The following is a 25,581-nucleotide window of genomic DNA, read 5'->3' as shown; positions in this document are numbered from 1 at the left end:
AGAGCACTGGAAAACAGTCTCCGTGTTCATCTGCATTCCCAGATTCTAGAACAATGCCTAACATGCGTTGTATGAAGGAGGTATGAAGTAACTATTTCTGGATGAATGCATGCATGATGACGGTATCCCTTTGTTTTAAAGGCTGGTGAAGTGGGCTGGGCGTGGTGGCTCACAGCTGTAATCCTAGCACTCTGGGAGGCCGAGGCAGGTGGATTGCTTCAGCTCATGGGTTGGAGACCAGCCTGTGCAAGAGCAAGACCCTGTCTCTAATAACTAGCTGGGCCTGTGACAGGGGCCTTTAGTCCCAGCTACTCAGGGGGCGGAGGCAAGAGAGTGTAAGGTTGAGCCAAAGAGTGTAAGGTTGCTGTGAGCTATGACATCACAGCACTCTACCCAGGGCAACTGAGTGAGACTCTGTCTCCAAAAAAAAAAAAAAGGCTGGTGAAGTGAGAGAATGCCAATCAGCTCTAATCCAACGAGAAAATAAATCAAAGCATGGAAGTTATATGGATATAAAAGACAGTGAAAGGTGATAGGAAAATAGAAGCTACAGGCCTTGGTTGAAAGGAAGAGCCACCTGACATATGTAATACAATCCTACCCCAGGCAGACCTCAGGATGCTAGGCAGGACTCTGTGGTGACAGAAGCTCCAGAGACAAAGAATGAGCCACTTGGCCTCCTGGTGGGGAGTGTGGACAGGAGAGGTAAGAAGTTTACAGCTGTAGATCTTTAGCATACCACTGCCTCCCCCACAATCACCCCTGACCGTCCAGACCTGGGCTCAGCTGCCACAAGTCCCAACAGTACTCGGTAGGGCCTCAGAGGAAGATTATCCAGAAACATTATCTTCAATAAACATCATTTCAAGGCTGATTACCTTGAGAGGGCGACTTCAATGTGTTCAGAATGGTTACATTTGTATGACAACAAACTGAAATAAAAATACTAATTTACATTACCTCAGCATTAGACCCCTTTTCTACCAATTTTATTATTGGAACTTTGTTTTTGTCTTCTAGCCCAAAGCCATAGCTGCCTTCATTAGATTTAATCTGAAATGCAAAATATTAACAATAGTGATAAAGCAACTATGAAAAAGTTACGAATCAAACAGAATGAAGTAATAATAACACCTCGCCATCAAACATGTTTACCCAATCTCCTGCTGATGTCTAATCGAGGAGAAAACGTATATAACACATTAATCAACTTACCAATAATGATTTAGCTATAAGATTTTCTACAACTTTTAAATCATGTTTCATAAGTCGGTGTTTCATATTTGATCCTTCCATTTCCTCATCCGAAAAAAACCGGAAAAGTAGAGGTTCATCTTTGAATTCACTTTTTTCAAGGACTACAGAAGCAAAGAGATTTGAATTGTTTAGTTAATCCAAAAATCAAACTTTTTCTATACCGAGAGACATTTAGTAAATTAATACCTATCCCCATGACTTTATACTCCTACAACAAGTTACACTTACAAGTATCCCTAAGATATTTTTTTCTGTTTGTCTCTATAATTCAAGCTAATGTTTCCTTTAAATTACTGTCACCCAAAGGATTTTGAATTTTTCAAGTAAGTAGTATTTTTTCACTGTTAACTTTTTTTGTATTTAACTAGGCCTGTCCTGTCCCAGATTAAAATTCAAATTAAATAAAAGATTATAATGTGTCCCAAAATGCCCATAACCCAAAACACATAAGCCTATAGTGTTTTCAACTTGTAGTCAACATAGTAAGCATGTTTTCAATATCCTGCACAATTATGGGAAAATTCAAATGGGTTACATGTTGCCTTTCTGTGTGTGAGCAATTCCCATTGTGGTCACTTTGTTCCAACACTTCAACCAGAAATATGTCTTCTGGGGGAAATGTGATTTTAGTTTCCATGAATTCCTAGTTCTTTTCATTTTAAAAACAATATTCTCAAATAACCTCAATTCAGAAAAGGTCTGTTTTTTCTCTCCTTTATCTGAATGTTAATACTTCTCCCTGAAGCCCCTAAAATTCCTGGCATATGTAAAGTTTATATTTTGCTAGTGTTTTTAAAAATAAGGCTAAATACTGATAGGAAGAATTTGTATTGAGTGAAATCCTGACTGCTGTTAAGCTACTTTAAAAGAGAAATTTTCTCTATTTCTTATTTATCTGTCCGTTGCACCTTAAAGTGTACTTGCTGGGACAGATTGATTTACTGAGCCAGCAAATAAAGGGAAGACAGTGGTCCCAGGGCACAGTAGAAACAGGTTTTGTGATGAGACAGGCCTGAGTTAAAATTCCAGGTCTGGGGCTGGGCACTGCAGCTCATGCCTATAATCTTAGCACTCAGGGAGATTGAGGCAGGTGGATTGCCTGGGCTCAGGAGTTCAAGATCAGCCTGAGCAAGAAAGAGAGAGCCTATCTATACTAAAAAAGAAAAAAAAAAAAAAATAGAAAAACTACCTGGGTGTTGTGGTGGGCCCCTGTAGTCCTAACTACAGGGAGGCTAAGGCATAAGCATTGCTTAACCCCAAGAGTCAAGAGTTTGAGGTTGCTGTGAGCTATGATGACACCGTGGCACTCTACCCAGGGCAAAGAGTGGGGAGAAAAAAAAACAAAAAACAAGAAAAAAATTCAGGTCTGGGACTAATTACGAATGTGCATTGAGAAAGTTACTTCAACCCTCTGAACTTCAGTTTCCTCATCTGTAAAATGGGAGCACTAAAACCTCCTTTGTAATGTTGCATAACACGAAATAATAAGTATAAATAACTTAGCATATAGTAAACAATCAAAAAGGCCAACTATTTTATTTCATCATTTTTACAAATAATTGTTGCCCAGACAGCTAAATGTATTGATGTCTGGATGGAAGACTGGCTGGCAACATGAAGTAAGGAAGAAATTATCAACCACAAATTCAAATGCACCAGAAGCTAAAGCTGACAATAGAAATAAGAATGTATTTCAGAATGGGTTAATGATCCAAGCAGCTCAACATGAACCTATGGCAAGACCCACAGTCTTGCTGGTTCAGCTCTAAATGACCTCACTGAAGCACTAACTGGCCCACTGGCCTAAGAAGAACTAAGCAATGAAATATATCTGTACACTTCCAGGGTAAAATATCCCTACCATGGTGCATAAATCCATTGTCACAGAGTCCAACGCCAAATATCATTGCCTCTTCTCTGGTACGGCAATCCCCCTGTTGGCCAAAAAAGCACTGGGTGAGTTAATAGCCAGCCAAAAGCTTTGTTGCGTCTTTACGACATTCGACAGTCCCAGCACTATATTCAGACAAAGACAGGATGCGTCTAATTTTTAAAAATCATCCAATGAATGAGGAAAATACTTACTTCTTATATTAAATAAAAAATAAATATTGAAAATATGTAAGTAACAAAAATTTATTGCCACTATAAATGATGCCCTTGTGTTATTTCTTAGATCTTGTTCCTGTAAATTGACAACACACTAAATAAAGGTAAGAAAAATCATTGTGTATGAGCTTGGCTTCCCTTCCACCAAATGGCCTTGCCCTTTAACAGTTTAAGAAGCTCCTTTTTTTCCTAGTCTAACCTTTTGGCCCTTCTGAACTACCAAATCTATTCTCTCTTCCTTTTGGCTTCTATTCCATTTCTATCGTCAACACCCTTATCTGGTGTTTCTTCATCTCTCTTCCAAATCACTGTAATTTTTTTCTAGACACTAACATATGCTGTTATAGTACTAAACTTTCTTACAAAGAAATTTCATGTCTCAAAATGTTAAATAGACTGTTCTTTTATAATCATAACATATCAAAACTCTCCACGGCCCTTTCAAGACTGTCCATGCTTCGGTCTACCTCTCCAGATTCACTTTTCCAAGCTGAATAGCTACATTTTTGGCTCGAGTCAACGTGACCTGTCTACTGTTGCCTGAGCTCTCCGTGCTCATTTTCATACTTGTTCATATCTACAATGCCCTTCTCTTTATCCTCCATCCATTTAAATTCCACCTATCTCCCTAGAGAGAACCAAGAGAAGTCCTGTCTCGGGCTGTTCCAACTCCAACCTTCACTAATCCCCCTGTTAACTTCCCAAGAATTTATAATCTGTAACTTCAGACTATACAGCTGGCCTTCTTCAAAATTATACCTGTTTTTGGTGTGTGTCACACTTTCTGGGGGCAAGACATGATTGCAAGAGGGACTTTACCTAACAATTGCAATCAGTGTAACCTGGCTTATTGTACCCTCAATGAATCCCCAACAACAAAAAAAAATTATACCTGTTTTATAATATTTATGCATTCACTTAAAAGATACGTAATTTTTTCCATTTATTGTGCCAACTGATAGAGATAAAATATTAAAGCACTCAAACACAAAACACTTCCTTGCCTTCAAGTAATTCAAATCTACTGTAGGATTTGGTCTCTTATGCGGTACATGGAAAGTACCACTGTCCAATTTAGGCAATAATCCCAATCAGGCAGGGATACTCAGGGAACTGAAACCACAGGAGATGACCCTGCGTCCAGGATAGAGGGCCCCGCAATCCTTCCTGAGGGAGATGACACTGGGACAGAATCTAGAGGGTATAAAAATTAGCCCAATTGACTAATGTCCCATAACTGCTTCCTGTCTTATTTATTTTAATCATCAAAGCATTTGTTTTATACGTTAAGCTGACAATAAAGGCTTGTTCAATAAATATTGAAATCTGATTGCTTTATTTGATTATTCAGATGATTTACTGACCAGACTAATATTACACTGAACATAATGGTGTAAAAAGTATGGTCTAAAATACTTTGATATCTCTGTGCCTTTTAAAAACCCTTGTGCCATAAAGGCCTGGTGAGCATTAACAGCAACAATAACAAAAAGAAATAAAAGCACAATAAAACTGCTTTGGTGTGAAGAAGCAAGGCACTAGTTAACTATAAAAAGATGTGTGGCCCATATATGTGTCACAATTCACATGATTTAAAAATTGTTTTAGAAGTACATTAATGCACTTGTCAAATAGTTAACTCTGTAGACTAAGTTATTCTATTATAAACTATTAAACTAGAAGCTGCATATCAGTGAGTGAAAAATGTATCCCGAAAAAACAACAGTCATTATGTTTTCTAAGATATAAGATATTACAGAACAAGAGAAAAACAACAGGATCTAGATTCTATCCCAATCATACTGGAGCCAGTACTTCACTGCGTCAGTTCAGAGTCCTGGTAAATACTGGAAATTATCATCACGTGAGAGTCTTAGCGGAAGGAGACCCTATTTTGTAAGTAATCTCTTCTTCCTATTAAATTAAGAGTTCTCCTGTCCTCACATGACTATGTCTCCCTTTCCAAGGCAGGGCATTTGGTCTTACTCTGAAGCTAAGCAGAGTTGATTATGTCTGATGCTTAGATTTGGATATTTTGCAACAGCAGAATCATAAAGCTTCAGAGACTCAAAAGAGACGACACGTACAGTCATTCCAGCACACTAAAACTCAGATCAAGTGACTTGTCCAAGTTTACATAAACCAGTGATTAGCAGAGCTGGCATCACATATGAGGTCATCTGAGTTCCAGTCCAGGGTAATTTCTACATCTACCTTGTTATAACAGACCATGAAGAAAAACTAAAGAAAAAAATAATTGCAACTTGGCCTAGTTTTTGAGCAATTTATTCTATTCTTCTTCTTCTTTTTTTGTTCTGTTCTTCTAATGCTCACCCTTGGAAAGTAAAAATGCCAAAAAGGAAAGTTGATAACTGATTTCCTGAGTTAAATCTTAATATGTTTATTCGGCACTAACTTTTGCTTCAAATAAACTTTTCCGAATTTCTCACATCATAAAATGTCATAAAAGGTCATAAAAATTCTATGACAGTATAATTTCTATGTGAAATTCCAGCTCCAGTACTGAATCCAGAGCTGATTCTGATGACACACAGTGACCAGCGTGTTATAAAAGACTCTAACCCTGGGAAAGCCTCTAAAAGCAAAGAACAGCATTTCACCTAAAAAATAATTACTTCTATATTAGTATTAATAACAAATTTAAGTGCTGCAAAATGCAAAAATACTTGTTCCTTGAACATTTCAGAAATTAAGATTAAACAATTGAAATATATGTGCACAGGTGGATTCAATATTACATGAAACAAAAGTAGGCATTTCACCATGAATTATCAAACATTACCTACTTGTAACAAAGAAAGCAAGCCACTTTCTTTAAGAACAAAAAAGTGCAAATGCTTATGAAACTGACTCAAATATCTAAACGTAATGACTATTGTTTCAAATGAGGGATATCCCCTCCACCAAAATAGTTAAGTTAGATTAGATTCATTTTCTAATCGTTTCTTTAATCAGTGAAAAACATTCGACCATGTATTATTTGATCTAGCATGAAAAAACATTAAAATAAACTTATGTTTGGATGGGCTGGATGCCCTAATTTGTTTTGCGTATAAGCAAATAACATTCTCTCAGTTCCAGCTGTCACCATCCAAATACTGAAAAGCAGCTCAAAAGAAATAGCAATATATTATGTACCTTCCTATTTCAAATGTATGCAGATGGCTAGTAAAGCTCATTTTATCAAAGCACAATTATTTTCTAACCGAGAAAAAAAGCACAAGTAAATTATAATAACACGCTAGGACTAATTACATACTTTAAAAAAGAAATTAGGGAAAACACACACACAAATTTTAGTGTATGAGCATAGCTATTCTTCAGTGCTATTCAAATGTTGCTTAGGGCTTTTTGATCTATCACAGCCAATATTTTAAAAATAGGAACATCTTCCTTTTGAAAGGTAAGATAGCATAAAGGCCAAGTTTGAGATGTCTGAAGTCAGATTATCTAGATTCAAATCCTACCTCTGCTTCATTTTAACTGTTTGAACTTGGTCAAGAGTCCCATTTATTCACAGATGATAATTTTTTAAAAGTATCTAATTCACATGAAGTTTAAAGTGGCAGTGAATGAAACTCAGCAACGTCTGATTGTGTAATTTACCTGTGCAATTAGCCAGTCTATTAGTTTGTTGGCCATGACCACCGATTTGTAGGTCCTTAAATGGTAATCTTTATCTCTGTAAAGTAGAAACAAAAACAAAAATGTCAAGCAAGGGCATAAGTGAGCACAAGGAAATACTTCTATTTAGTGTGAGTGCACAACAGAAAAGTTTACCACTGTAATCTGAATCCATTGACCAAATTATGTGCAAATAAAACAGGTTTACAAAGCACACATAACACCTGAAAAAACCTCATAAAAGAGTCGGGCGGCACCTGTGGCTCAAAGGGATAGGGTGCCAGTCCCATATGCTGGAGGTGGTGGGTTCAAACCCAGCCCCAGCCAAAAAAAAAAAACCTCATAAATAGAGGAAGAGACCTACAATGAGACCAAAACAAGCCATTTCTTCTTTTACATTTTCTTATACCCTTATGTTATCTGGTAATAATTTAGCTAGAAATACAGTTAAGTCCTTCCTTAAGTTCATGGATAGACTGTGACTTTAAGAGAAATGACACAATGTATAACAAACCAGTTTTACCATAGGCTAATTGATGTAAACAAGTGTCAAATTGTGACTTTAAGAGAAATGACACAATGTATAACAAACCAGTTTTACCATAGGCTAATTGATGTAAACAAGTGTCAAATTCCCACGGCATACATACAGCGTGTCATTTTGCTTAAAGTCTCAGTTTCTAAGAACCTTTCCACAATGTTAAGTGAGGACTTAACTGCACAACATCTCATTAAAAAAAGAGTAATAAAATAGAATTTCTTAAATTACAGTGGAGTCTACTAAAAATCTCCACAAAGCAACATCTTTTATTCCTGCTACTGAATTCTCCAGGAAGGCAGGAATTACACAGTATTATTCACATGGCTTTGCAATAGTGGAAAACAGTCGACTCTGTCTGGAAGTAGGCACATGGAGAACTTGCTATTCCTTTTGTCTGATCAGGGCATGGACATCATGACATCATATCCCCAGGGAACCAAGGGGATCACCTAGCTCTCCCCATCAAACTCTACATTCAGCAGACTTCCTGACACTGAGAAATCATTCAAAGTTCAGATCCCAACCAGTCTCAAGATCAGAACTGGGCCCCAACGGTGAAACTCTACACAGTAGAATCTCTGAAGGCTGACCACGCCAAGGACTGTAACAAACTGGTCAACCTAAGGAGGTGGTCCACATAGGTCCATCCGGTACATATTCAGTCTATGAAAACTAGGTCAACTTCAGGAGGTAGTCAGTGTAGGGAGGTGGTCAACTATGGAGGTTGTACTATAATTGACTTATTTTTCAAGCCTGGATCAAATGGGAATGAAAAAATGCCAGACTTTTTAAAATGTGAAAAAATCCAAACTGCAAAAAATTTGAAGTGCGCCTAGCAGTTAGTTACTAGCTGTCCTTTAGCTTCTGCCGGTAACTTACAATTAAATATTTATATCATGTTTCCCTACTTCCATGAAAAAACTCCCTGAACAATGGTTGAAATTTCTGAGATTTCAATAATAAGTAAACTGGGTTAGGCACTAATCAACAACCCTTTTATTTTACCTTTTAAATCTATTTCGATATTTGTGACACCTCATCACCATTTCATCATGGTTTCCGAAAACATCAACAAGAAGAAAAAGCGTGGTCTATTATAAAACTACATATGGGTCTGCAGTTCCTGATGTTAAGTAATTTTTCTTTTTACAAGCTGAGTTCACACTTATTAAAAGTATGACTATCATGCATTCCATCTGTTTCATGGTTTTTTATCCCCATCAATTTCCCCTTGACAACTCATAAACAATTGTCATTTCTAGCCAAAGAACAATTCCTTCTTATCAGCTCTTAACAGATGCAATTTTCCTCATTAAAAAAAAAAAGCTCATATAGCTAAAACATATTTTGATAATACATTTTTGCACATGAGAAACCAACATATATACAACTGACATGGAGACTCAAACCATTATCAGTTTCTATTGTTTAGCCAAAAAAAAAAAAGCCATTAAAGTACATAGTTGCTATTAAGTATTTGGCACTGAGTTATCCAAAATATTTGCAGGGTATCTGTGACTGGATTATGTCAAAGTCAACAAGTACTCTTTCCCACATCTTTCTCCCTTATGAAGTCTACTTATGAGAGCAGATAGATAGGACACTTTTGGGGAGATCCTGTTCTCTCCTCCAGGACCTGCAAGCAGTATGTTTTCTGCAAATGTGCCTTCCAATACAGTCAGCAACATCTGGAATCTTTTTTTCTAAGCTGTGCGGTTTTTTGGAATTACAAACCTGAATGAAAAATAGAAACACTATACACACTACCCATTTGTAGTTTATAGCCAAGATCAAAAAGTATCTTTATTTATTTTAAAAATGATATCTGCATTTTTTGTTCTGAGAATATGATTTGCTCAATGACCTCGGAGTAATTTCTGGCCATTTGAAATTAGTTTAACGTTCTATCAGTTAAGGTATATCAGTGTATATTATGAAAGTACCATAAATTCCTGAAGATCTGCTTCATTGGTATTCATAATACAAACCTCAAAGTTTTCCATTATCTTTCTAAAGAGATCATTTGAAAACTAATCCTAAATTCTAAAAAAAAAAAAAAAATAGAAAGGTATAAATCTTTACAAGGGAAAACATGATAGAGACTAAGGCTATAAAACTATGTTCATTAACTTCAAAATAATTCTTAATTTTCAAGTACAAAGTTGTTTCTTTGGAGAAAAGACTGTTAGGGTGAAATAAAATGCATATCCACTATTTGATTACACAGTTTAATTTGAAAATTAATATACAAGTAATTATAATGGTAAGTACTAGGAGTTAATAATATTTCTAAATCGTTTCCCACTCAATCGTTTTGGATTGTTTCATTACCAAGTCCATAATTTACTATGAATTAATGGTAAAACAACTTTAGAAATCAAAATAAAAAGAATGAAAGACACTATAATTATAAGCTTATGAAAATTTAGAGATTTTTAAAATAAATGATTCCTTAAAAAAATATTTTAAAGTAAAATTTTCACTCTTGGAAGAAAAACAAAATAAGCCAGTAAGTTCTAGATGAATAATATTCACCTAATACACAATATAAATTTTTACATTTAACTTCTCTGTAACTTAAAAACCAGACTCACCTTATCACCGGAGTAAACAGACTATGAAGACGACAATACAATCTTACACCCTATGTAAAATAAAGATACGACAAAAGCAAGTAAGATCACCCCAAAGACATATCAATGAAATGTGAAATAACAGCCAACACTCTGGAATCATTATACAATCTCAACCAATTTAAAGATTATTCAAATGTTACATTTTATCATAAAAATAGCATGAGTTAAATCATTAAAGAATAGGATTAAACTGTGCTATGAATTTCTCATACATATAAGACACATATAAAGGCTTTTCTAAATTTTTAATATAAAATTAACATGAACTAGACAGAAAATAAACCTATATAATAATACATATGTAATACTTGTTCATCATAGATCAACATAAATTTTGTCAAGTGTATTAAAAAACCAGTATGACATTTACTTTATATATTTGTATGTTTAATGTGTTGCTGCAAGGAAATCAGTTTTCAGGGAATATTAAATGTCTGAGTGTCACAATAGCACTGCTTCGATTTAGAACTAAGAGAAAAAAAGACAATATTAGAATATTAAAATTCCAAAAAGAAAGACCAAGCCTTGTTTTCATGTATAATTTAAGAATTTGCCACTGTAGGAAGTGTTTTAAGTCTCTCAGCTGCTCTGTTTTTCCGAAGAATGACAACATGAGTTCTACAGTTGAAGAGGTTCTGCAAGAGGTCATTACCTTTGAAATTACATCCTGCATCTCATTTCTTGGGTAAAATGTCCCATCATCATAGCGAAATCTATATAACATCTGTTCTGGTTTGAACTGATGTTTGTCAGTAACTAAGAACATAGAAACAATACATTAAAATAATGACAATCTAAAAAGTGACATATAAAAAACAAATAAATTTATTAAATATGTATTCCCAAATACGGAAGCTATTAGTTTTACAAAAAGCTTTTGCTTTTCTAACACAGCCATTCCAATCTCGTATTTTAACAGTAATATTCATGATAAGATATTGTTATTCAATAAATTTATAATTTCCATATAATTCTTTGAGAACGACATCAAGGTTAGCAACATTCAGCTGGCATAATATATATTTATATATGTACATGCATAAATAGACACATACAGTACATATTTATATTTATATAAATATGAGTTTATTTTTTCCATATTTTCACAATATCACAGCTGAACAGAAAGTGTCTTTCAAAGAGAAGATACTCAAATTAGTGAATTGTGATTTGATTTTCAGCCCTGGAAACGAATTTTAGCATTTATCTGGTTTATCTCACTGTGATCAGGCCAAGATCACACATACACCAATCTTGACCACTTAGCCTGTGTTTAGACCTCCAGCCAGTGTAGATTAAGTAAATTCAGCATCTAACTGATTCCAAAGTTTTAACAGTTCTTATGCTGATAAATGCTTTCCTTACATATCATTTAAGATTTTATTGCTCAGTGGAAAATAAGAACGGCTATTCTTCATTACCATCCTTAAGATAAGAATTTCTTATTCATAAAGACTCATTCCAGGACCTGCCTGCCTCATTGGTGAACATTTAAAAAAGAATTAATGCTAATATTTCTCAAACTCTTCCAAAAAGCTGAAAAGCAGGGAACACTTCCAAAGTCATTTTACGAGGCCAAACGTGGATACTACAGAAAAAAAAAATTACAGACCAAGATTTCTGATGAACACAGATGCCAAAATCCTCCACAAAATACAATCAAATCAAATTCAACAGTACATATTAAAAGGATCATACACCTTGATCAGGTGGGATTTCAGGATAGTTCAACACATGAAAATTGGTAAATATGATACAAAACATTAACAGAATGAGGGATGAAAATCATTTGATGACTTCAATAGATACAGAAAAAGCATCTGACAAAATTCAACATCCTTTCATAATAAAGGTTCTCAATCAATTTGGTATAGAAGGGATATAGCTCAACATAGTAAAGACCATATATGGCAAGCCCACAGCTAACATCACAATTAACAGTGAATAGTGAAAAGCTTCTTCTCTATGATCAGAACAAGGTAAAGATGCCCACTCTTATCCCTTCTATTCAACATAGGGCAGGAAATTTCAGCTAAAGCAATTAGGCAAGAATAGAAATAAAAGGCATCCAAGAGAGCAGAGCAAGATGGCGGCCAAGTAACAGCTTCCTTGCATCTGGGCACCGTGAGTCTGGGGAGATAGGACTCCAGGCATCTCTGGCTGGTATGATCTGCCTATCATCACGCCTGTGAGGATACAGAGGGTCAGCGAGAGACTTCTGGACCCCAAGAGGAGGACTAAAACAGTGGAAAACTGGCAAGTGCTCGCGTGTGTTCAAGTGGTCGCGTGTGTTCAATCGGCCTAAAAACGCCCGCAACTGTAAGTTCAGTAGCAGCGAGACTGCAAACCAGAAAGCGTTACCTGTGAACTGTTTTGGTGTCTTTGGAATTAGCGCTCAGTTGAACTGCCTTGAGGAGAGCCTGAGCAGGAATGCGGAGAACTTTGGCCGTTGTCTAGGACCCCAGTCTGAGTCGCTGAGCCAGACGGAGCTAATAGTATTTGGCTGTGGGCCACAGGGAGCCATTGTGAGCGATCTGCCCCAGCAAGCTCCGCCCTCAAGGTTGCAGAGCTAGAATCAGGTGGGAGGCAGTAACCCAGCAACCGAGTAGCCTAAGGGTGGGGTCTGAGCCGCCTTGCAGCCCGAACCCTCAGGGGCAGAGTGAGACCGGTTCTGGCACACTGGGTAAGTGGATAGCCACTTCAGCAGTGATTCCAGCGACAAGCACTTTCCTGGGAAGGCTTCTGCTCAGCAAGTTTACAAGTTCAAAGTGCCTTTTAAGTGGGCTGAAGAGAGATTTAGGGTGTCTACCTGCTGGGGTTTGAGAAATCAGCAGTCTCCAGTCGTATCAGAACTGTGATTAACATCTCATACCCCAGAAGACCACGTGTTGCCCAGACAATATTCAACGACATATACATACTGCTTTGTTTTTGGTTGTTTTTTTTTTTGTTTGTTTGTTTGTTTGGGTGGGTTTTTTTGTTTATTTTGATGTTGTTGATGTTGTTTTGTTTTTAATTTCAACCTTTTCCATACAGATCTTTTTTCTTTCTCAATTTTTCTAGTTTAATTATAGTTTCCCATTGCTGCCTTTTTAAATAACTAGAACCTCATTTTTGCTACTGTTTCTACCGCTATTATTAGGTTTTTTCACCCAATTTTGTCCCGTAAAGTTTTCTGTTTGCTTGTTTTGTTTTGATTTACAGCATTTTTGTCTTTCCTATCTACTTGATGGAGGTGGGGTATTGTGTCTGATCAGGTTAGCAAAGAGCTGCTGACATCAAGGGAACCACACACCTGAGCACCCCCAGAAGGTGTTTTTTTTTTAAGGTTGTATCAAAGTACCCTACTGTACACCTATATTGCTCTGTCTCCCTCTTTCTGTGCCTCACTTCTTTTTGTCAATATTCCTTTTACCCATCCACTCTCCTTTCTCTATTTTTTTTTTTCTTTTCACTCAGTCCTCCTTTCTTTCATCCCTTTCTTGCTCTTCAACCTTCTCACAATTCTGGTCCTGCACCAAAAGGACTCATCTATCCCTCAGTCCACAGGCATGAGAACTTAAAGAGCAAGAGGAAGTGAAAAGAAAATTTGGGCAAGGAAACACATAAAAGAAATCACTCATGAGGAAGAATCAGCAGAAAACTCGAGACAACATGAAGAACCAGTCCAGAACAACCCCGCCAATGAACCATGAGGTAGCTACTGCAGAGGAATCCACCTGTAAAGAAATGTTAGGAATGACAGAAAGGGAATTTAGAATACACATGTTGAAAACAATGAAAGAAATGATGGAAACAATGAAGGAAACTGCTAATAAAGTGGAAAATAGCCAAAAGGAAATCCAAAAACAGAATCAAATAAGAGATGAACGATATGAAGAATATAAAAAGGATATAGCAGACCTGAAGGAACTGAAACAGTCAATTAGGGAACATAAAGATGCAATGGAAAGTATCAGCAACAGGTTAGACCATGCAGAAGAAAGAATTTCAGAGATAGAAGACAAAGTTCTTGAGATAACTCAGATAGTAAAAGAGACAGAAAAGAAGAGAGAGAAAGCAGAACGTTCACTGTCAGAATTATGGGACTTTATGAAGCGTTCCAACATACGAGTTATAGGAATTCCAGAAGGGGAAGAAGAATGCCCCAGAGGAATGGAAGCCATAGTAGAGAATATTATAAATGAAAATTTCCCAAATATCACCAAAGATTCTGACACACTGCTTTCAGAGGGATATCGGACCCCAGGTCGCCTCAACTCTAACCGAGCTTCTCCAAGACACATTGTGATGAACCTGTCCAAAGTCAAGACAAAAGAAAAGATTCTGCAAGTTGCCAGGAGTAAGCGCCAGTTGACCTACAGGGGCAAATCCATCAGAGTGACCGCAGACTTCTCTAATGAAACTTTCCAAGCAAGAAGACAATGGTCATCTACCTTTAATCTACTTAAACAGAACAATTTCCAGCCCAGAATTCTGTACCCTGCTAAGCTAAGCTTCAAAATTGACAGAGAAATCAAATCATTTACGGATATACAAACATTGAGGAAATTCGCCACAATAAGACCAGCTCTACAGGAAATAATTCAACCTGTTCTGCACAATGACCACTACAATGGATCAGCAGCAAAGTAAGAACTCAGAAATTAAAGGACAGAACCTAACCTCCACACTGATGCAAAAGATAAAAATAAGCAATGGACTCTCACAAAATAAGACGAATAGAATACTACCACACTTATCAATTATCTCAATACATGTTAATGGCTTGAATTCCCCACGGAAGAGACATAGATTGGCTGACTGGATTAAAAAACACAAGCCATCCATTTGCTGTTTGCAAGAAACACACCTGGCTTCAAAAGACAAATTAAAGCTCCGAGTCAAGATTGAAAGACAATTTTTCAGGCAAATGGCATTCAGAAGAAAAGAGGAGTTGCAATCTTATTTTCAGATTCATGTGGATTTAAAGCAACTAAAGTCAAAAAAGACAAAGATGGTCACTTTATATTGGTCAAGGGAAAAATACAACAAGAAGACATTTCAATTCTAAATATTTATGCACCCAATTTAAATGCTCCAAATTCTTGAAACAGTCCTTACTCAGTCTGAGTAATATGATATCTGATAATACCATAATAACAGGGGACTTTAACACTCCTCTTACAGAGCTGGACAGATCCTCTAAACAGAAATTAAACAAAGATATAAGAGATTTAAATGAGACCCTAGAACAACTGTGCTTGATAGACGCATATAGAACAATCCACCCCAAAGATAAAGAATATACATTCTTCTCATCACCCCATGGAACATTCTCCAAAATTGATCATATCCTGGGACACAAAACAAACATCAACAGAATCAAAAGAATTGAAATTTTACCTTGTATCTTTTCAGACCATAAGGCACTAAAGGTGGAACTCAACTCTTAACAAAAATGCTCGACCCCACACAAAGGCATGGAAATTAAACAATCTTCTGTTGAATAACAGATGGGTGCAGGAAGAAATAAAACAGGAAATCGTTAAGTTCTTTGAGCATAACAACAATGAAGACACAAGCTACCAAAACCTGTGGGATACTACAAAAGCAGTTTTGAGAGGAAAATTCATCGCTTTAGATGCCCACATTCGAAAAACAGAAAGAGAGTGCATCAACAATCTTACAAGCCATCTTATGGAATTGGAAAAAGAAGAACAATCTAAGCCTAAACTCAGTAGAAGAAAAGAAATATCCAAAATCGAATCAGAGATCAATGAAATTGAAAACAAAACAATCATTCAGAAAATTAATGAAACAAGGAGTTGGTTTTTTGAAAAAATCAATAAAATAGATAAACCATTTGCCAGACTAACTAGAAATAGAAAAGTAAAATCTCTAGTAACCTCAAGCAGAAATGATAAAGGGGAAATAACAACTGATCCCACAGAGATACAAGAGATCATCTCTGAATACTACCAGAAACTCTATGCCCAGAAATTTGACAATGTGAAGGAAATGGATCAATATTTGGAATCACACCCTCTCCCTAGACTTACCCAGGAAGAAATAGAGCCCCTGAACAGACCAATTTCAAGCACTGAGATCAAAGAAACAATAAAAAAGCTTCCAACCAAAAAATGCCCTGGTCCAGATGGCTTCACACCAGAATTCAATCAAACCTTCAAGGAAGAGCTTATTCCTGTACTGCAGAAATTATTCCAAAAAATTGAGGAAGAAGGAATCCTCCCCAACACATTCTATGAAGCAAACATCAACCAGATACCAAAACCAGGAAAAGACCCAAACGAAAAGGAGAATTTCAGACCAATCTCACTCATGAACATAGATGCAAAAATTCTCAACAAAATCCTAGCCAATAGATTACAGCTTATCATCAAAAAAGTCATTCATCATGACCAAGTAGGCTTCATCCCAGGGATGCAAGGCTGGTTTAACATACGCAAGTCCAAAAACGTTATCCACCATATTAACAGAGGCAAAAGTAAAGATCACATGATCCTCTCAATAGATGCAGAAAAAGCATTTGATAAAATCTAGCATCCTTTTCTAATTAGAACACTGAAGAGTATAGGCATAGGTGGCACATTTCTAAAACTGATTGAAGCTATCTATGACAAACCCACAGCCAATATTTTACTGAATGGAGTAAAACTGAAAGCTTTTCCTCTTAGAACTGGAACCAGACAAGGTTGTCCTCTGTCACCTTTACTATTCAACATAGTGCTGGAAGTTCTAGCCAATACAATTAGGCAAGACAAGGAAATAAAGGGAATCCAAATGGGAGCAGAGGAGGTCAAACTCTCCCTCTTTGCTGACAACATGATCTTATACTTAGAGAACCCCAAAGACTCAACCACAAGACTCCTAGAAGTCATCAAAAAATACAGTAATGTTTCAGGATATAAAATCCATGTCCACAAGTCAGTAGCCTTTGTATACACCAATAACAGTCAAGATGAAAAGCTAATTAAGGACACAACTCCCTTCACCATAGTTTCAAAGAAAATGAAATACCTAGGAATATACCTAACGAAGGAGGTGAAGGACCTCTATAAAGAAAATTATGAAATCTTCAGAAAGGAAATAGCAGAGGATATTAACAAATGGAAGAACATACCATGCTCATGGACGGGAGGAATCAACATTGTTAAAATGTCTATACTTCCCAAAGCAATCTACCTATTCAATGCCATTCCTATCAAAATACCAACATCGTACTTTCAAGATTTGGAGAAAATGATTCTGCATTTTGTATGGAACCGGAAAAAAACCCGTATAGCTAAGGCAGTTCTTAGTAATAAAAATAAAGCTGGGGGCATCAGCATACCAGATTTTAGTCTGTACTAAAAAGCCATAGTGGTCAAGACAGCATGGTACTGGCACAAAAACAGAGACATAGACACTTGGAATTGAATTGAACACCAAGAAATGAAACTAACATCTTACAACCATCTAATCTTCGATAAACCAAACAAGAACATACCTTGGGGGAAAGACTCCCTATTCAATAAATGGTGTTGGGAGAACTGGATGTCTACATGTAAAAGACTGAAAATGGACCTACACCTTTCCCCACTCACAAAAATTCATTCAAGATGGATAAAGGACTTAAATTTAAGGCATGAAACAATAAAAATCCAAAGAAAGCATAAGAAAAACACTGGAAAATATTGGCCTGGGGAAAGACTTATGAAGAAGACTGCCATGGCAATTGCAACCAAACAAAAATAAACAAATGGGACTTCATTAAACTGAAAAGCTTCTGTACAGCTAAGGAGACAATAACCAAAGCAAAGAGACAACCTACACAATGGGAAAGGATATTTGCATATTTTCAATCAGACAAAAGCTTGATAACTAGGATCTATAGAGAACTCAAATTAATCCACATGAAAAAAGCCAACAATGCCATATATCAATGGGCAAGAGACATGAATAGAACCTTCTCTAAAGATGCCAGACGAATGGCTAACAAACACATGAAAAAATGTTCATCATCTCTATATATTAGAGAAATGCAAATCCAAACAACCCTGAGATATCATCTAACCCCAGTGAGAATGGCCCACATCACAAAATCTCAAAACTGCAGATGCTGGTGTGGATGTGGAGAGAAGGGAACACTTTTACACTGCTGGTGGGACTGCAAAGTAGTACAACCTTTCTGGAAGGAAGTATGGAGAAACCGCAAAGCACTCAAGCTAGACCTCCCATTTGATCCTGTAATCCCATTACTGGACATCTACCCAGAAGGAAAAAAATCCTTTTATCATAAGGACACTTGTACTACACTGTTTATTGCAACTCAATTTACAATCGCCAAAATGTGGAAACATCCTAAATGCCCACCAGGCCAGGAATGGATTAACAAGCTGTGGTATATGTACACCATGGAATAGTATTCAGCAATTAAAAAAAATGGAGACTTTAAATCCTTCGTATTAACCTGGATGGACGTGGAAGACATTATTCTTAGTAAAGCATCACAAGAATGGAGAAGCATGAATCCTATGTACTCAATTTTGATATGAGGACAATTAATGACAATTAAGGTTATTGGGGGAGAGGAAAAGCAGAAAGAGGGACGGAGGGAGGGGGGTGGGGCCTTGGTGTGTGTCACACTTTATGGGGGCAAGAAATGATTGCAAGAGGGACTTTACCTAACAATTGCAATCAGTGTAACCTGGCTTATTGTACCCTCAATGAATCCCCAACAATAAAAAATAAATAAATAAATAAAAGGCATCCAAATTGGAAGGACGTAAAATTGTCTCTGTTGGCAGATGGCATCATTTAAAACCCCAAAAATGCCACCCCAAAACTGTTAGAGTAAACAAATTCAATGAAGTTGTGGGAACCTAAGTCCGAACACAAAAACCAGTAGTGTTTCTATACCCTAACATAAACTATTAGAAAACGCAATTAAGAAAATGATCTCATTTATAATAGCATCAAAAAATGAAGTGCATTATTTAGAAATACATTTATCCAAGTAGGTGAAAGAGGTGTACATTATAAACTATAAAACATTGATGAAAGAAGTTAAAGAATATAAAAATAAATGAAAAGCTATCCCATGTTAATGCACTGGAGGAATATTGTTAAAATGTCCTTACTACCCAAAGTGATCTACAGATTCAATGCAATCCTTATCAAAATTCCTAAGATGTTTTTCATAGTAATAAAACAAACAGTTCTAAAATCTATGTGGAACCACAAAAACCCTTGATAGCCTAAGCAATCTGGAGCAAAAGAAACAAAGTTGAAAATCTACTATAAAGTTACAATAACCAAAACAGCATGGTACTGGCACAAAAGTGGATATATAAACCAATGGGACAGAACAGAGATCCCAGGAATAAACCAATGCATTTATGTTCAGCTGATCTTCCACAAAGTTAATGAGATTATACAAGAGAGAAAGGCAGTCTTATTAATAAGTAGTGTTGGGAAAATCATATAGCCACATGTTGAAGAATGAAATTATACCCTTATCTCATATCATACACAAAAATCAATTTAAAATGGACTAAAGACTTAATATGTAAAACTACTACAAAAACCATGGGGAAAATCTTCTCAATGTTGGTCTGGACAATAATTGTTTGGCTATGACCCCCAAAATACAGGGAACAAAGTCAAAAATAAACAAATGAGATTGCATCAAATGAAAGAGTTTCTGTACAGCAAAGAAAACAATCAATTAAACTCAAAGGCAACTTTAGTAATGGAAAAAAATATTTGCCAGTGGGGGTGAGTATACAAAACATATAAGAAACTCATTCAATTCAATACCCAAAATACAAATAATTTAAAAATAAGCAAAGAGCCTAATACTTCTCAAAAGAAGAAATTCGCATGGCATATAAAAAAGTATTCAGCATCTCTAATCATCAGGGAAATGCAAATCAAAATTAAAATGAGATATAACTTCACACCTTTGAAGACAGCTATCGTAAAAAAGACTTAAGTGTTGGTGAAGATATGGTGAAAAGTGTTGGCGGAGATGTGAATCAGTATAGTCATGGAAAACAATATGGAAGTTCCTCAATTAAAAAAACAAAAACAAAAATAGAACTACCACATGATCCAGCAATACCATTTCTGGGTATGTATTACAAGGCAATGAAATCAGTATGTCAAAGAGATATCTATCTACACTCCCATGTTCATATGGCATCATTCACAATAGCCAAGAGACATGATACAGAACCAACCTAAGTATCTACTGATGGATGAACAGAGAGTGAAAATATATAATGGATTGTATACTTGAAAATTGCAAAGAGAGTAGATGTAAATGTTCTCAACTATAAAAACAAAATGATAACTATGTAAGGTGGTGAATATCAATTAGCTCAATTGTAATGATCTTCACAGTTTATACCCACATTCAAAACATTATGCTGCACACTGTGAATATTTATCAATTATACCTCCATACAGTTGGGGGGAGGAGACTCCTATTAAATTTCTCCTCAAGTTTTCTTTTCCAGACTGTTATTTTATACACAGTCTAATAAAAAATGACTTCTAGAAAGTAAAAACTTCAAACTGAAGTTTAAGTGTACATTTAAATATTTTCTTTACACAGAATGCAACGTTTGCAAAAGAGATAATTTGCTGCAATAGGCTGTATTTTCATGATTTGATAAAAGATGACTTTGACCTTTACTTTTTTGCTAGAAATGGTCAAAGGGGAGAAAAAGCTGTCACAATTTTCATTAACTACTTTTGGTGCATCCAGAAAATAGTCAAAAGACTTGTTAATACACACACCCCCACCAAGCCAAGCCATAAAGAAAAAAAGAATGTATGAAAGTAAACTAAAATCAAGGGAAATATTTTGAAATGTTATGGCATGTTTCAAGGTCAGTAATTTATTTCTACTATGTGATCTACCTGGTCACATTTTTTTTTTCAAGGAAAAAAATCCCTCAACATTCCTTGAAAAAAATTCCTGTCTTGATGTTACAAAATTCAAAGAAATGTTAGGCCCAAATGTATTTGCCAGAATAAAGGAGAGGGAAGGGGGAGGGTGGAAGGAGGTGATTGGCGTGCCTCACCAAACGTGCACAATGTGAGGTTGTTCGACACGCTCCCTAGGTGAAGGACTCAACTACAACTTGAATTGTACCTCAGAGTGAAGATATGTTACCTAAAAATTTGCACCCTCATATTAATTTGAAATAAAAAAATAAATTAAATAAATTAAAAAGCAAACAAGTGGGAGTTTAACCTATTCATTCGAAATGAGTGCTTTGCATGATGCAAACTCTTGTGACCTTGCTAAGGAACCTTGGGTTAATCTTCCACTCTGAGGTGTTGCCTTAGAGTCCAGCGGTTCTCAGCCTATGGGTTGCGACCCACAGGAACTATATTAAAGGGCTGCGGCATTAAGAAGGTTGAGAACCACTGCCTTAGACAAACAATGAACAGTTTCGTTTTCAAATCCACCCTCCCAATTTCTCTAGCATAGAAAACGCATCTAGTAACTATTATAGTTCAGGTCATCTTGTGAAAAAAAGTTGCCTTAATGCAATCATTTAAATAACCATGAGTGAGAGAACCAGAGTTGGACTATAAATGTTTAATGCTCTCTAGGTGGTAGGCAGGGGAGACTAGGGAAGCAGCTGCTCATTTCTGTGGTATAAATACTTCCACTCTGGCCCATTACAAGCTACCAACTTGCAGTCACTGCACAGGAAGTTAAGATGCAGTGACACAGCGCGACTACTTCCACCACACGGGGACAATACGTATTAATAACCTCAAGAGCATAGATAATGGTACCACATAATGGAATAATTATTCAGGGATAAGTTTTAAGAATGTTTTGGCTTTGTTTATAGCATTATTTATGTACTTATATGTCTATATAATTTAATTTTTAATAATAATTGTGTTTAACAATCAACCAGCTTGCAAAATGTTTTTAATTTAATTATCAGCTCTCAGGAGCTTGGACGAGTCAACTTCATCACACCACAGGACATAACAAATGAGGTCTCCGGACTGTTACATAAGCAATTCTACTGTAGGGAGTGGAGCCAACAAGATGAATCTTATCAGCATACCACAGAGAAAGCATATGCTGCCTCAACCCAAGCAAGGGTTGCCTCTGACAAAGCTCGCAACCATATCTGCAATGGGAATAACAGCAATAATACTTTTTTTTGTTTGCTGTCTTTAAAACGGGGGTTCATTCATCTTTATTTTAGGAATCCTATTTTCACTAAAATGTAGCTAGAACCACATTCTAACAAAATTAGCACATTGTTTCATACCTCTTCATTCTAATAGACTTACTCTATTAGTGTGAAATTGCCTAACATGTTCTCTTTCCCCCCGTTTATATGCAAACATGAACCAGTGACCTTTACTTCTTAGGGTCTGGTAGTTTCAAATATTTTTACCCTGTCCATCATGAAATCCAGCTGCTGTCTATTTCCTTTCAGAAATGCAGAAATGCCCTAGGATGGAAGAACCAATTTTTTGCAGGGAATATTGAGAAGAAAAAAAATAGCTAGTTTTCCACTGGTGAACCCTAGCTACCGTAACAACCCTCCTCAACACAGTGACTTACATTGTTAAAGCTAATTTTTCACTTATGTAAAAGTCCGATCAGTGATGGAGGATGAGGTTATGGGTCCTAAACCCTCATGCAGGGTTTAGGGATCTGCCATAGGCCCAGCCATTCTCAACGTTCCTAAAGGTCACCTTGAGTTTTGTGGCCTTTGCTTTATAATGGACTGTACACTTCCCACATGTGGCACTTCTGTGTACATGCCCTTGGCAGTAACTCCCATTACATAGCCACCTCTAACTGCAAGGAAAACGGAGAAGTGTGCTATACTTGTGACCACAGAAACTAAAGCTAAACCAACATTGGTAAATGAATGCCCAATTTCTGCCACAGAGGCTTAGCTCCCAGGTTAATAATATCATCTATGGAATTATATTAAAGACAGATTTTATACATACATACAAACATTTTATGGTGATAGTATATAATAGTTACACTATTTAGGGGGTGGTAGTGCTCACAGGGCTTGCTGACACGAGGCAGAGAAAGGCATCAGAGATGATTTCTAGCTGGGGATACGGTGGTACCATCCTTGGGTGATACCCAGAGTAACAAGGAACATTTAGAAGAATCGAGTTTGTCTGAACACCACTTTATCAAAGGAAATTACATTAAAATGCCATACCAAATATCCATATTTATTAATCATTTCCTGCCTTCTTCTCCTCCCCTGTATTTCACATTGGGAATTCTTCAAGCTTTTATCCTCAGTCTCATTGTCACTACTTTCTTGGTGTTTTGTATTTGGTTGATGTCGATATTTTCAGGAATCTGGCACTCTCTTAGTCATTCCTCAGGTATCTCACACCCTATTTCTACCCCGAGCTTTACACCTATGATACTATGAAATAGTATTAGGCCTTAGACCCTAATGTTTTATGACATACAACTTTTAAAATCCTTAGAAACTCCAAAGTGATGTCATTTTGTATGCCCATGAGTTGACTGATCCCTGGCAACCTCCAGGTAGCTTCAGAGTGGGACCGGTCAACAGGAAGACCCAGGAGGGATTACAGAATTGGAACTTTCAGCCCCATCCCCAACTTCCAGGGAGGGGAGAAAGGGGCTGAAGGTTAAACTCATCACCCATGGCCAGTGTTTTAGTCTATCATTCCCACATCATGAAGCCTCCATAAAGCCAAAAGAACAGGGTTTAGAGAGCTCCCAACATGTGAATGTTCTTAGAAGGTGCTGTGACCTTCCCACATGCTTTGCCCTATACATCTCTTCACCTGTGTCCTTTGTAACATTCTTCATAATAAACCAGAAACATGTTTCCCTGAGTTCTGTGAGCCACTCTAGCAAATTAATAGAACCCAAAGAGGGGTTGTGGAAACCCCTAACTAGTCAGTCAGAAGTTCCAGAGGCCTGGACTTAGCCCTTAGGGGCTGTCCTTAGAGGTGAGGACAGAGCCTGATCCTGAGGGACCCCCAGGCAGACGGTAAACTGCACTGGGGGCTACCCACCCAGCTGGTGTCTGCTGCAGAAGGGACGGCTGCTTGGTGTGTGGGGGAAAGCCCACACACATTTGGTCAATGAATCATTCTGTGTTGATTGTTGTCCTCGGGTGAGAGAATAGGAAAAAATGCAGTGAGTGGGGTTTTTTTTTTGTTCACAAACATGAAAATTTCAACTGCTTGCCAGACATTGCAGATGCCTCATACACAAACCACAGCAAATCCTTCATCATCTTTCTCTAATCTGCTCTTCCTGAACCATCCCAGTCATGCAGATAAAAGAACACCATTGTCTACATGGAAAATGTCTAGGTACGGAAAATGTTGAAAAAAACACAAGCATCCCATGATGTGGAAAATTACAAACTAAACTGATCTGTGGAATTAGATACATGCAATTTGTGAATTAAAAGGTTAAGTAATTAACAAGGTAATCACCATGGTGAATGATCCCATTTTCTAATAATGCTTGTCCCAAGTGAACACCTTCCTCAGGCCTGTGAATCTCTCCAATTTCCAACAGCCATGACACAAATTCACTGCAACAGAAAACCAATGAAAAAGTTAAATGGTTAATCCCTTCCCCAGGAAGTCTATCTGTACCAATGCAGTCATGAAGCAAATGGGAAAGGAATCTCAAAATGCAAAAAACAATCTGCAATACATTTCAGCAGATATTGTTTTCACTTCTATTAGGCTCACAGACATTTAAATTGGACTGTATTCTACAAAACATTTAGACTTTCCTAAACTATACTTAGTTTTAAACTACTCAATTTGTTGAGGCCTCTAATAAATACAAAATAAAAATTTTAGAGTAGCTTTAATTATAAGGCTATCTACATAAAGACAAATTTATGAATAAAGGAAATGTAAAACACTCTATAAGGAACTAAAAGTCAAAACTAGAAAGAGTAATAATGGCTTAATATAAAGAGCTAAATTGTCTTTAACACAGCTTCCCAGGCACAGAGAACCGATGGGTTTAAAAATTCAGAGAAGTAAAGCAAAATAAAACTGCATGTACCGTGTAGTGGGCAGAACTCCAAAGAAATCTCTCAGCCCTCCGACCCCCACCGAGATTCCCATCCCTTGGCTTTTCAATTAAATACTCATCAAGGTACTGCATATATAATTAAAACCCCAAGTCGCTTGACTTAAAAGTAGAAATTATCCTCGTGGGCCTGACCCAATCAGTTGAGCCCTTTGAAGCAGAGTTTTCTCAGACTGGTGGCCTGAGAAGAAGTCACGGAAATTAAAAGCATGAGAGAGATTCAATGCGCCTCTGCTAGATCTGAGGATGGAGCCTGCAGAAGCTGAGCACAGCCCTTGGCTTACGGTCAG

The 25,581-nt window shown here is 36.8% G+C and overlaps 1 protein-coding gene across 4 annotated transcripts in view; it reads right to left on the bottom strand.

Annotated features, from left to right (window-relative positions):
- Window positions 1-25,581, bottom strand: part of PREX2 (phosphatidylinositol-3,4,5-trisphosphate dependent Rac exchange factor 2) — a 299,369-nt gene that overhangs the window by 159,404 nt on the left and 114,384 nt on the right. For all 4 annotated transcript variants that reach the window (XM_053558919.1, XM_053558921.1, XM_053558920.1 and 1 more), the window contains 7 exons: window positions 24,676-24,776; window positions 10,841-10,944; window positions 10,147-10,196; window positions 6,994-7,069; window positions 3,119-3,191; window positions 1,216-1,358; window positions 961-1,053 (listed from right to left, as the gene is read on the bottom strand). In XM_053558919.1, coding sequence (XP_053414894.1) covers window positions 961-1,053; window positions 1,216-1,358; window positions 3,119-3,191; window positions 6,994-7,069; window positions 10,147-10,196; window positions 10,841-10,944; window positions 24,676-24,776 — 640 coding nt within the window. The remainder of the gene's footprint in view (window positions 1-960; window positions 1,054-1,215; window positions 1,359-3,118; window positions 3,192-6,993; window positions 7,070-10,146; window positions 10,197-10,840; window positions 10,945-24,675; window positions 24,777-25,581) is intronic.

This window comes from Nycticebus coucang, chromosome 13 (assembly GCF_027406575.1).
Source record: "Nycticebus coucang isolate mNycCou1 chromosome 13, mNycCou1.pri, whole genome shotgun sequence".
NCBI classification, from domain to species: domain Eukaryota; kingdom Metazoa; phylum Chordata; class Mammalia; order Primates; family Lorisidae; genus Nycticebus; species Nycticebus coucang.
This window is presented reverse-complemented; position numbering and strand designations above follow the sequence as displayed.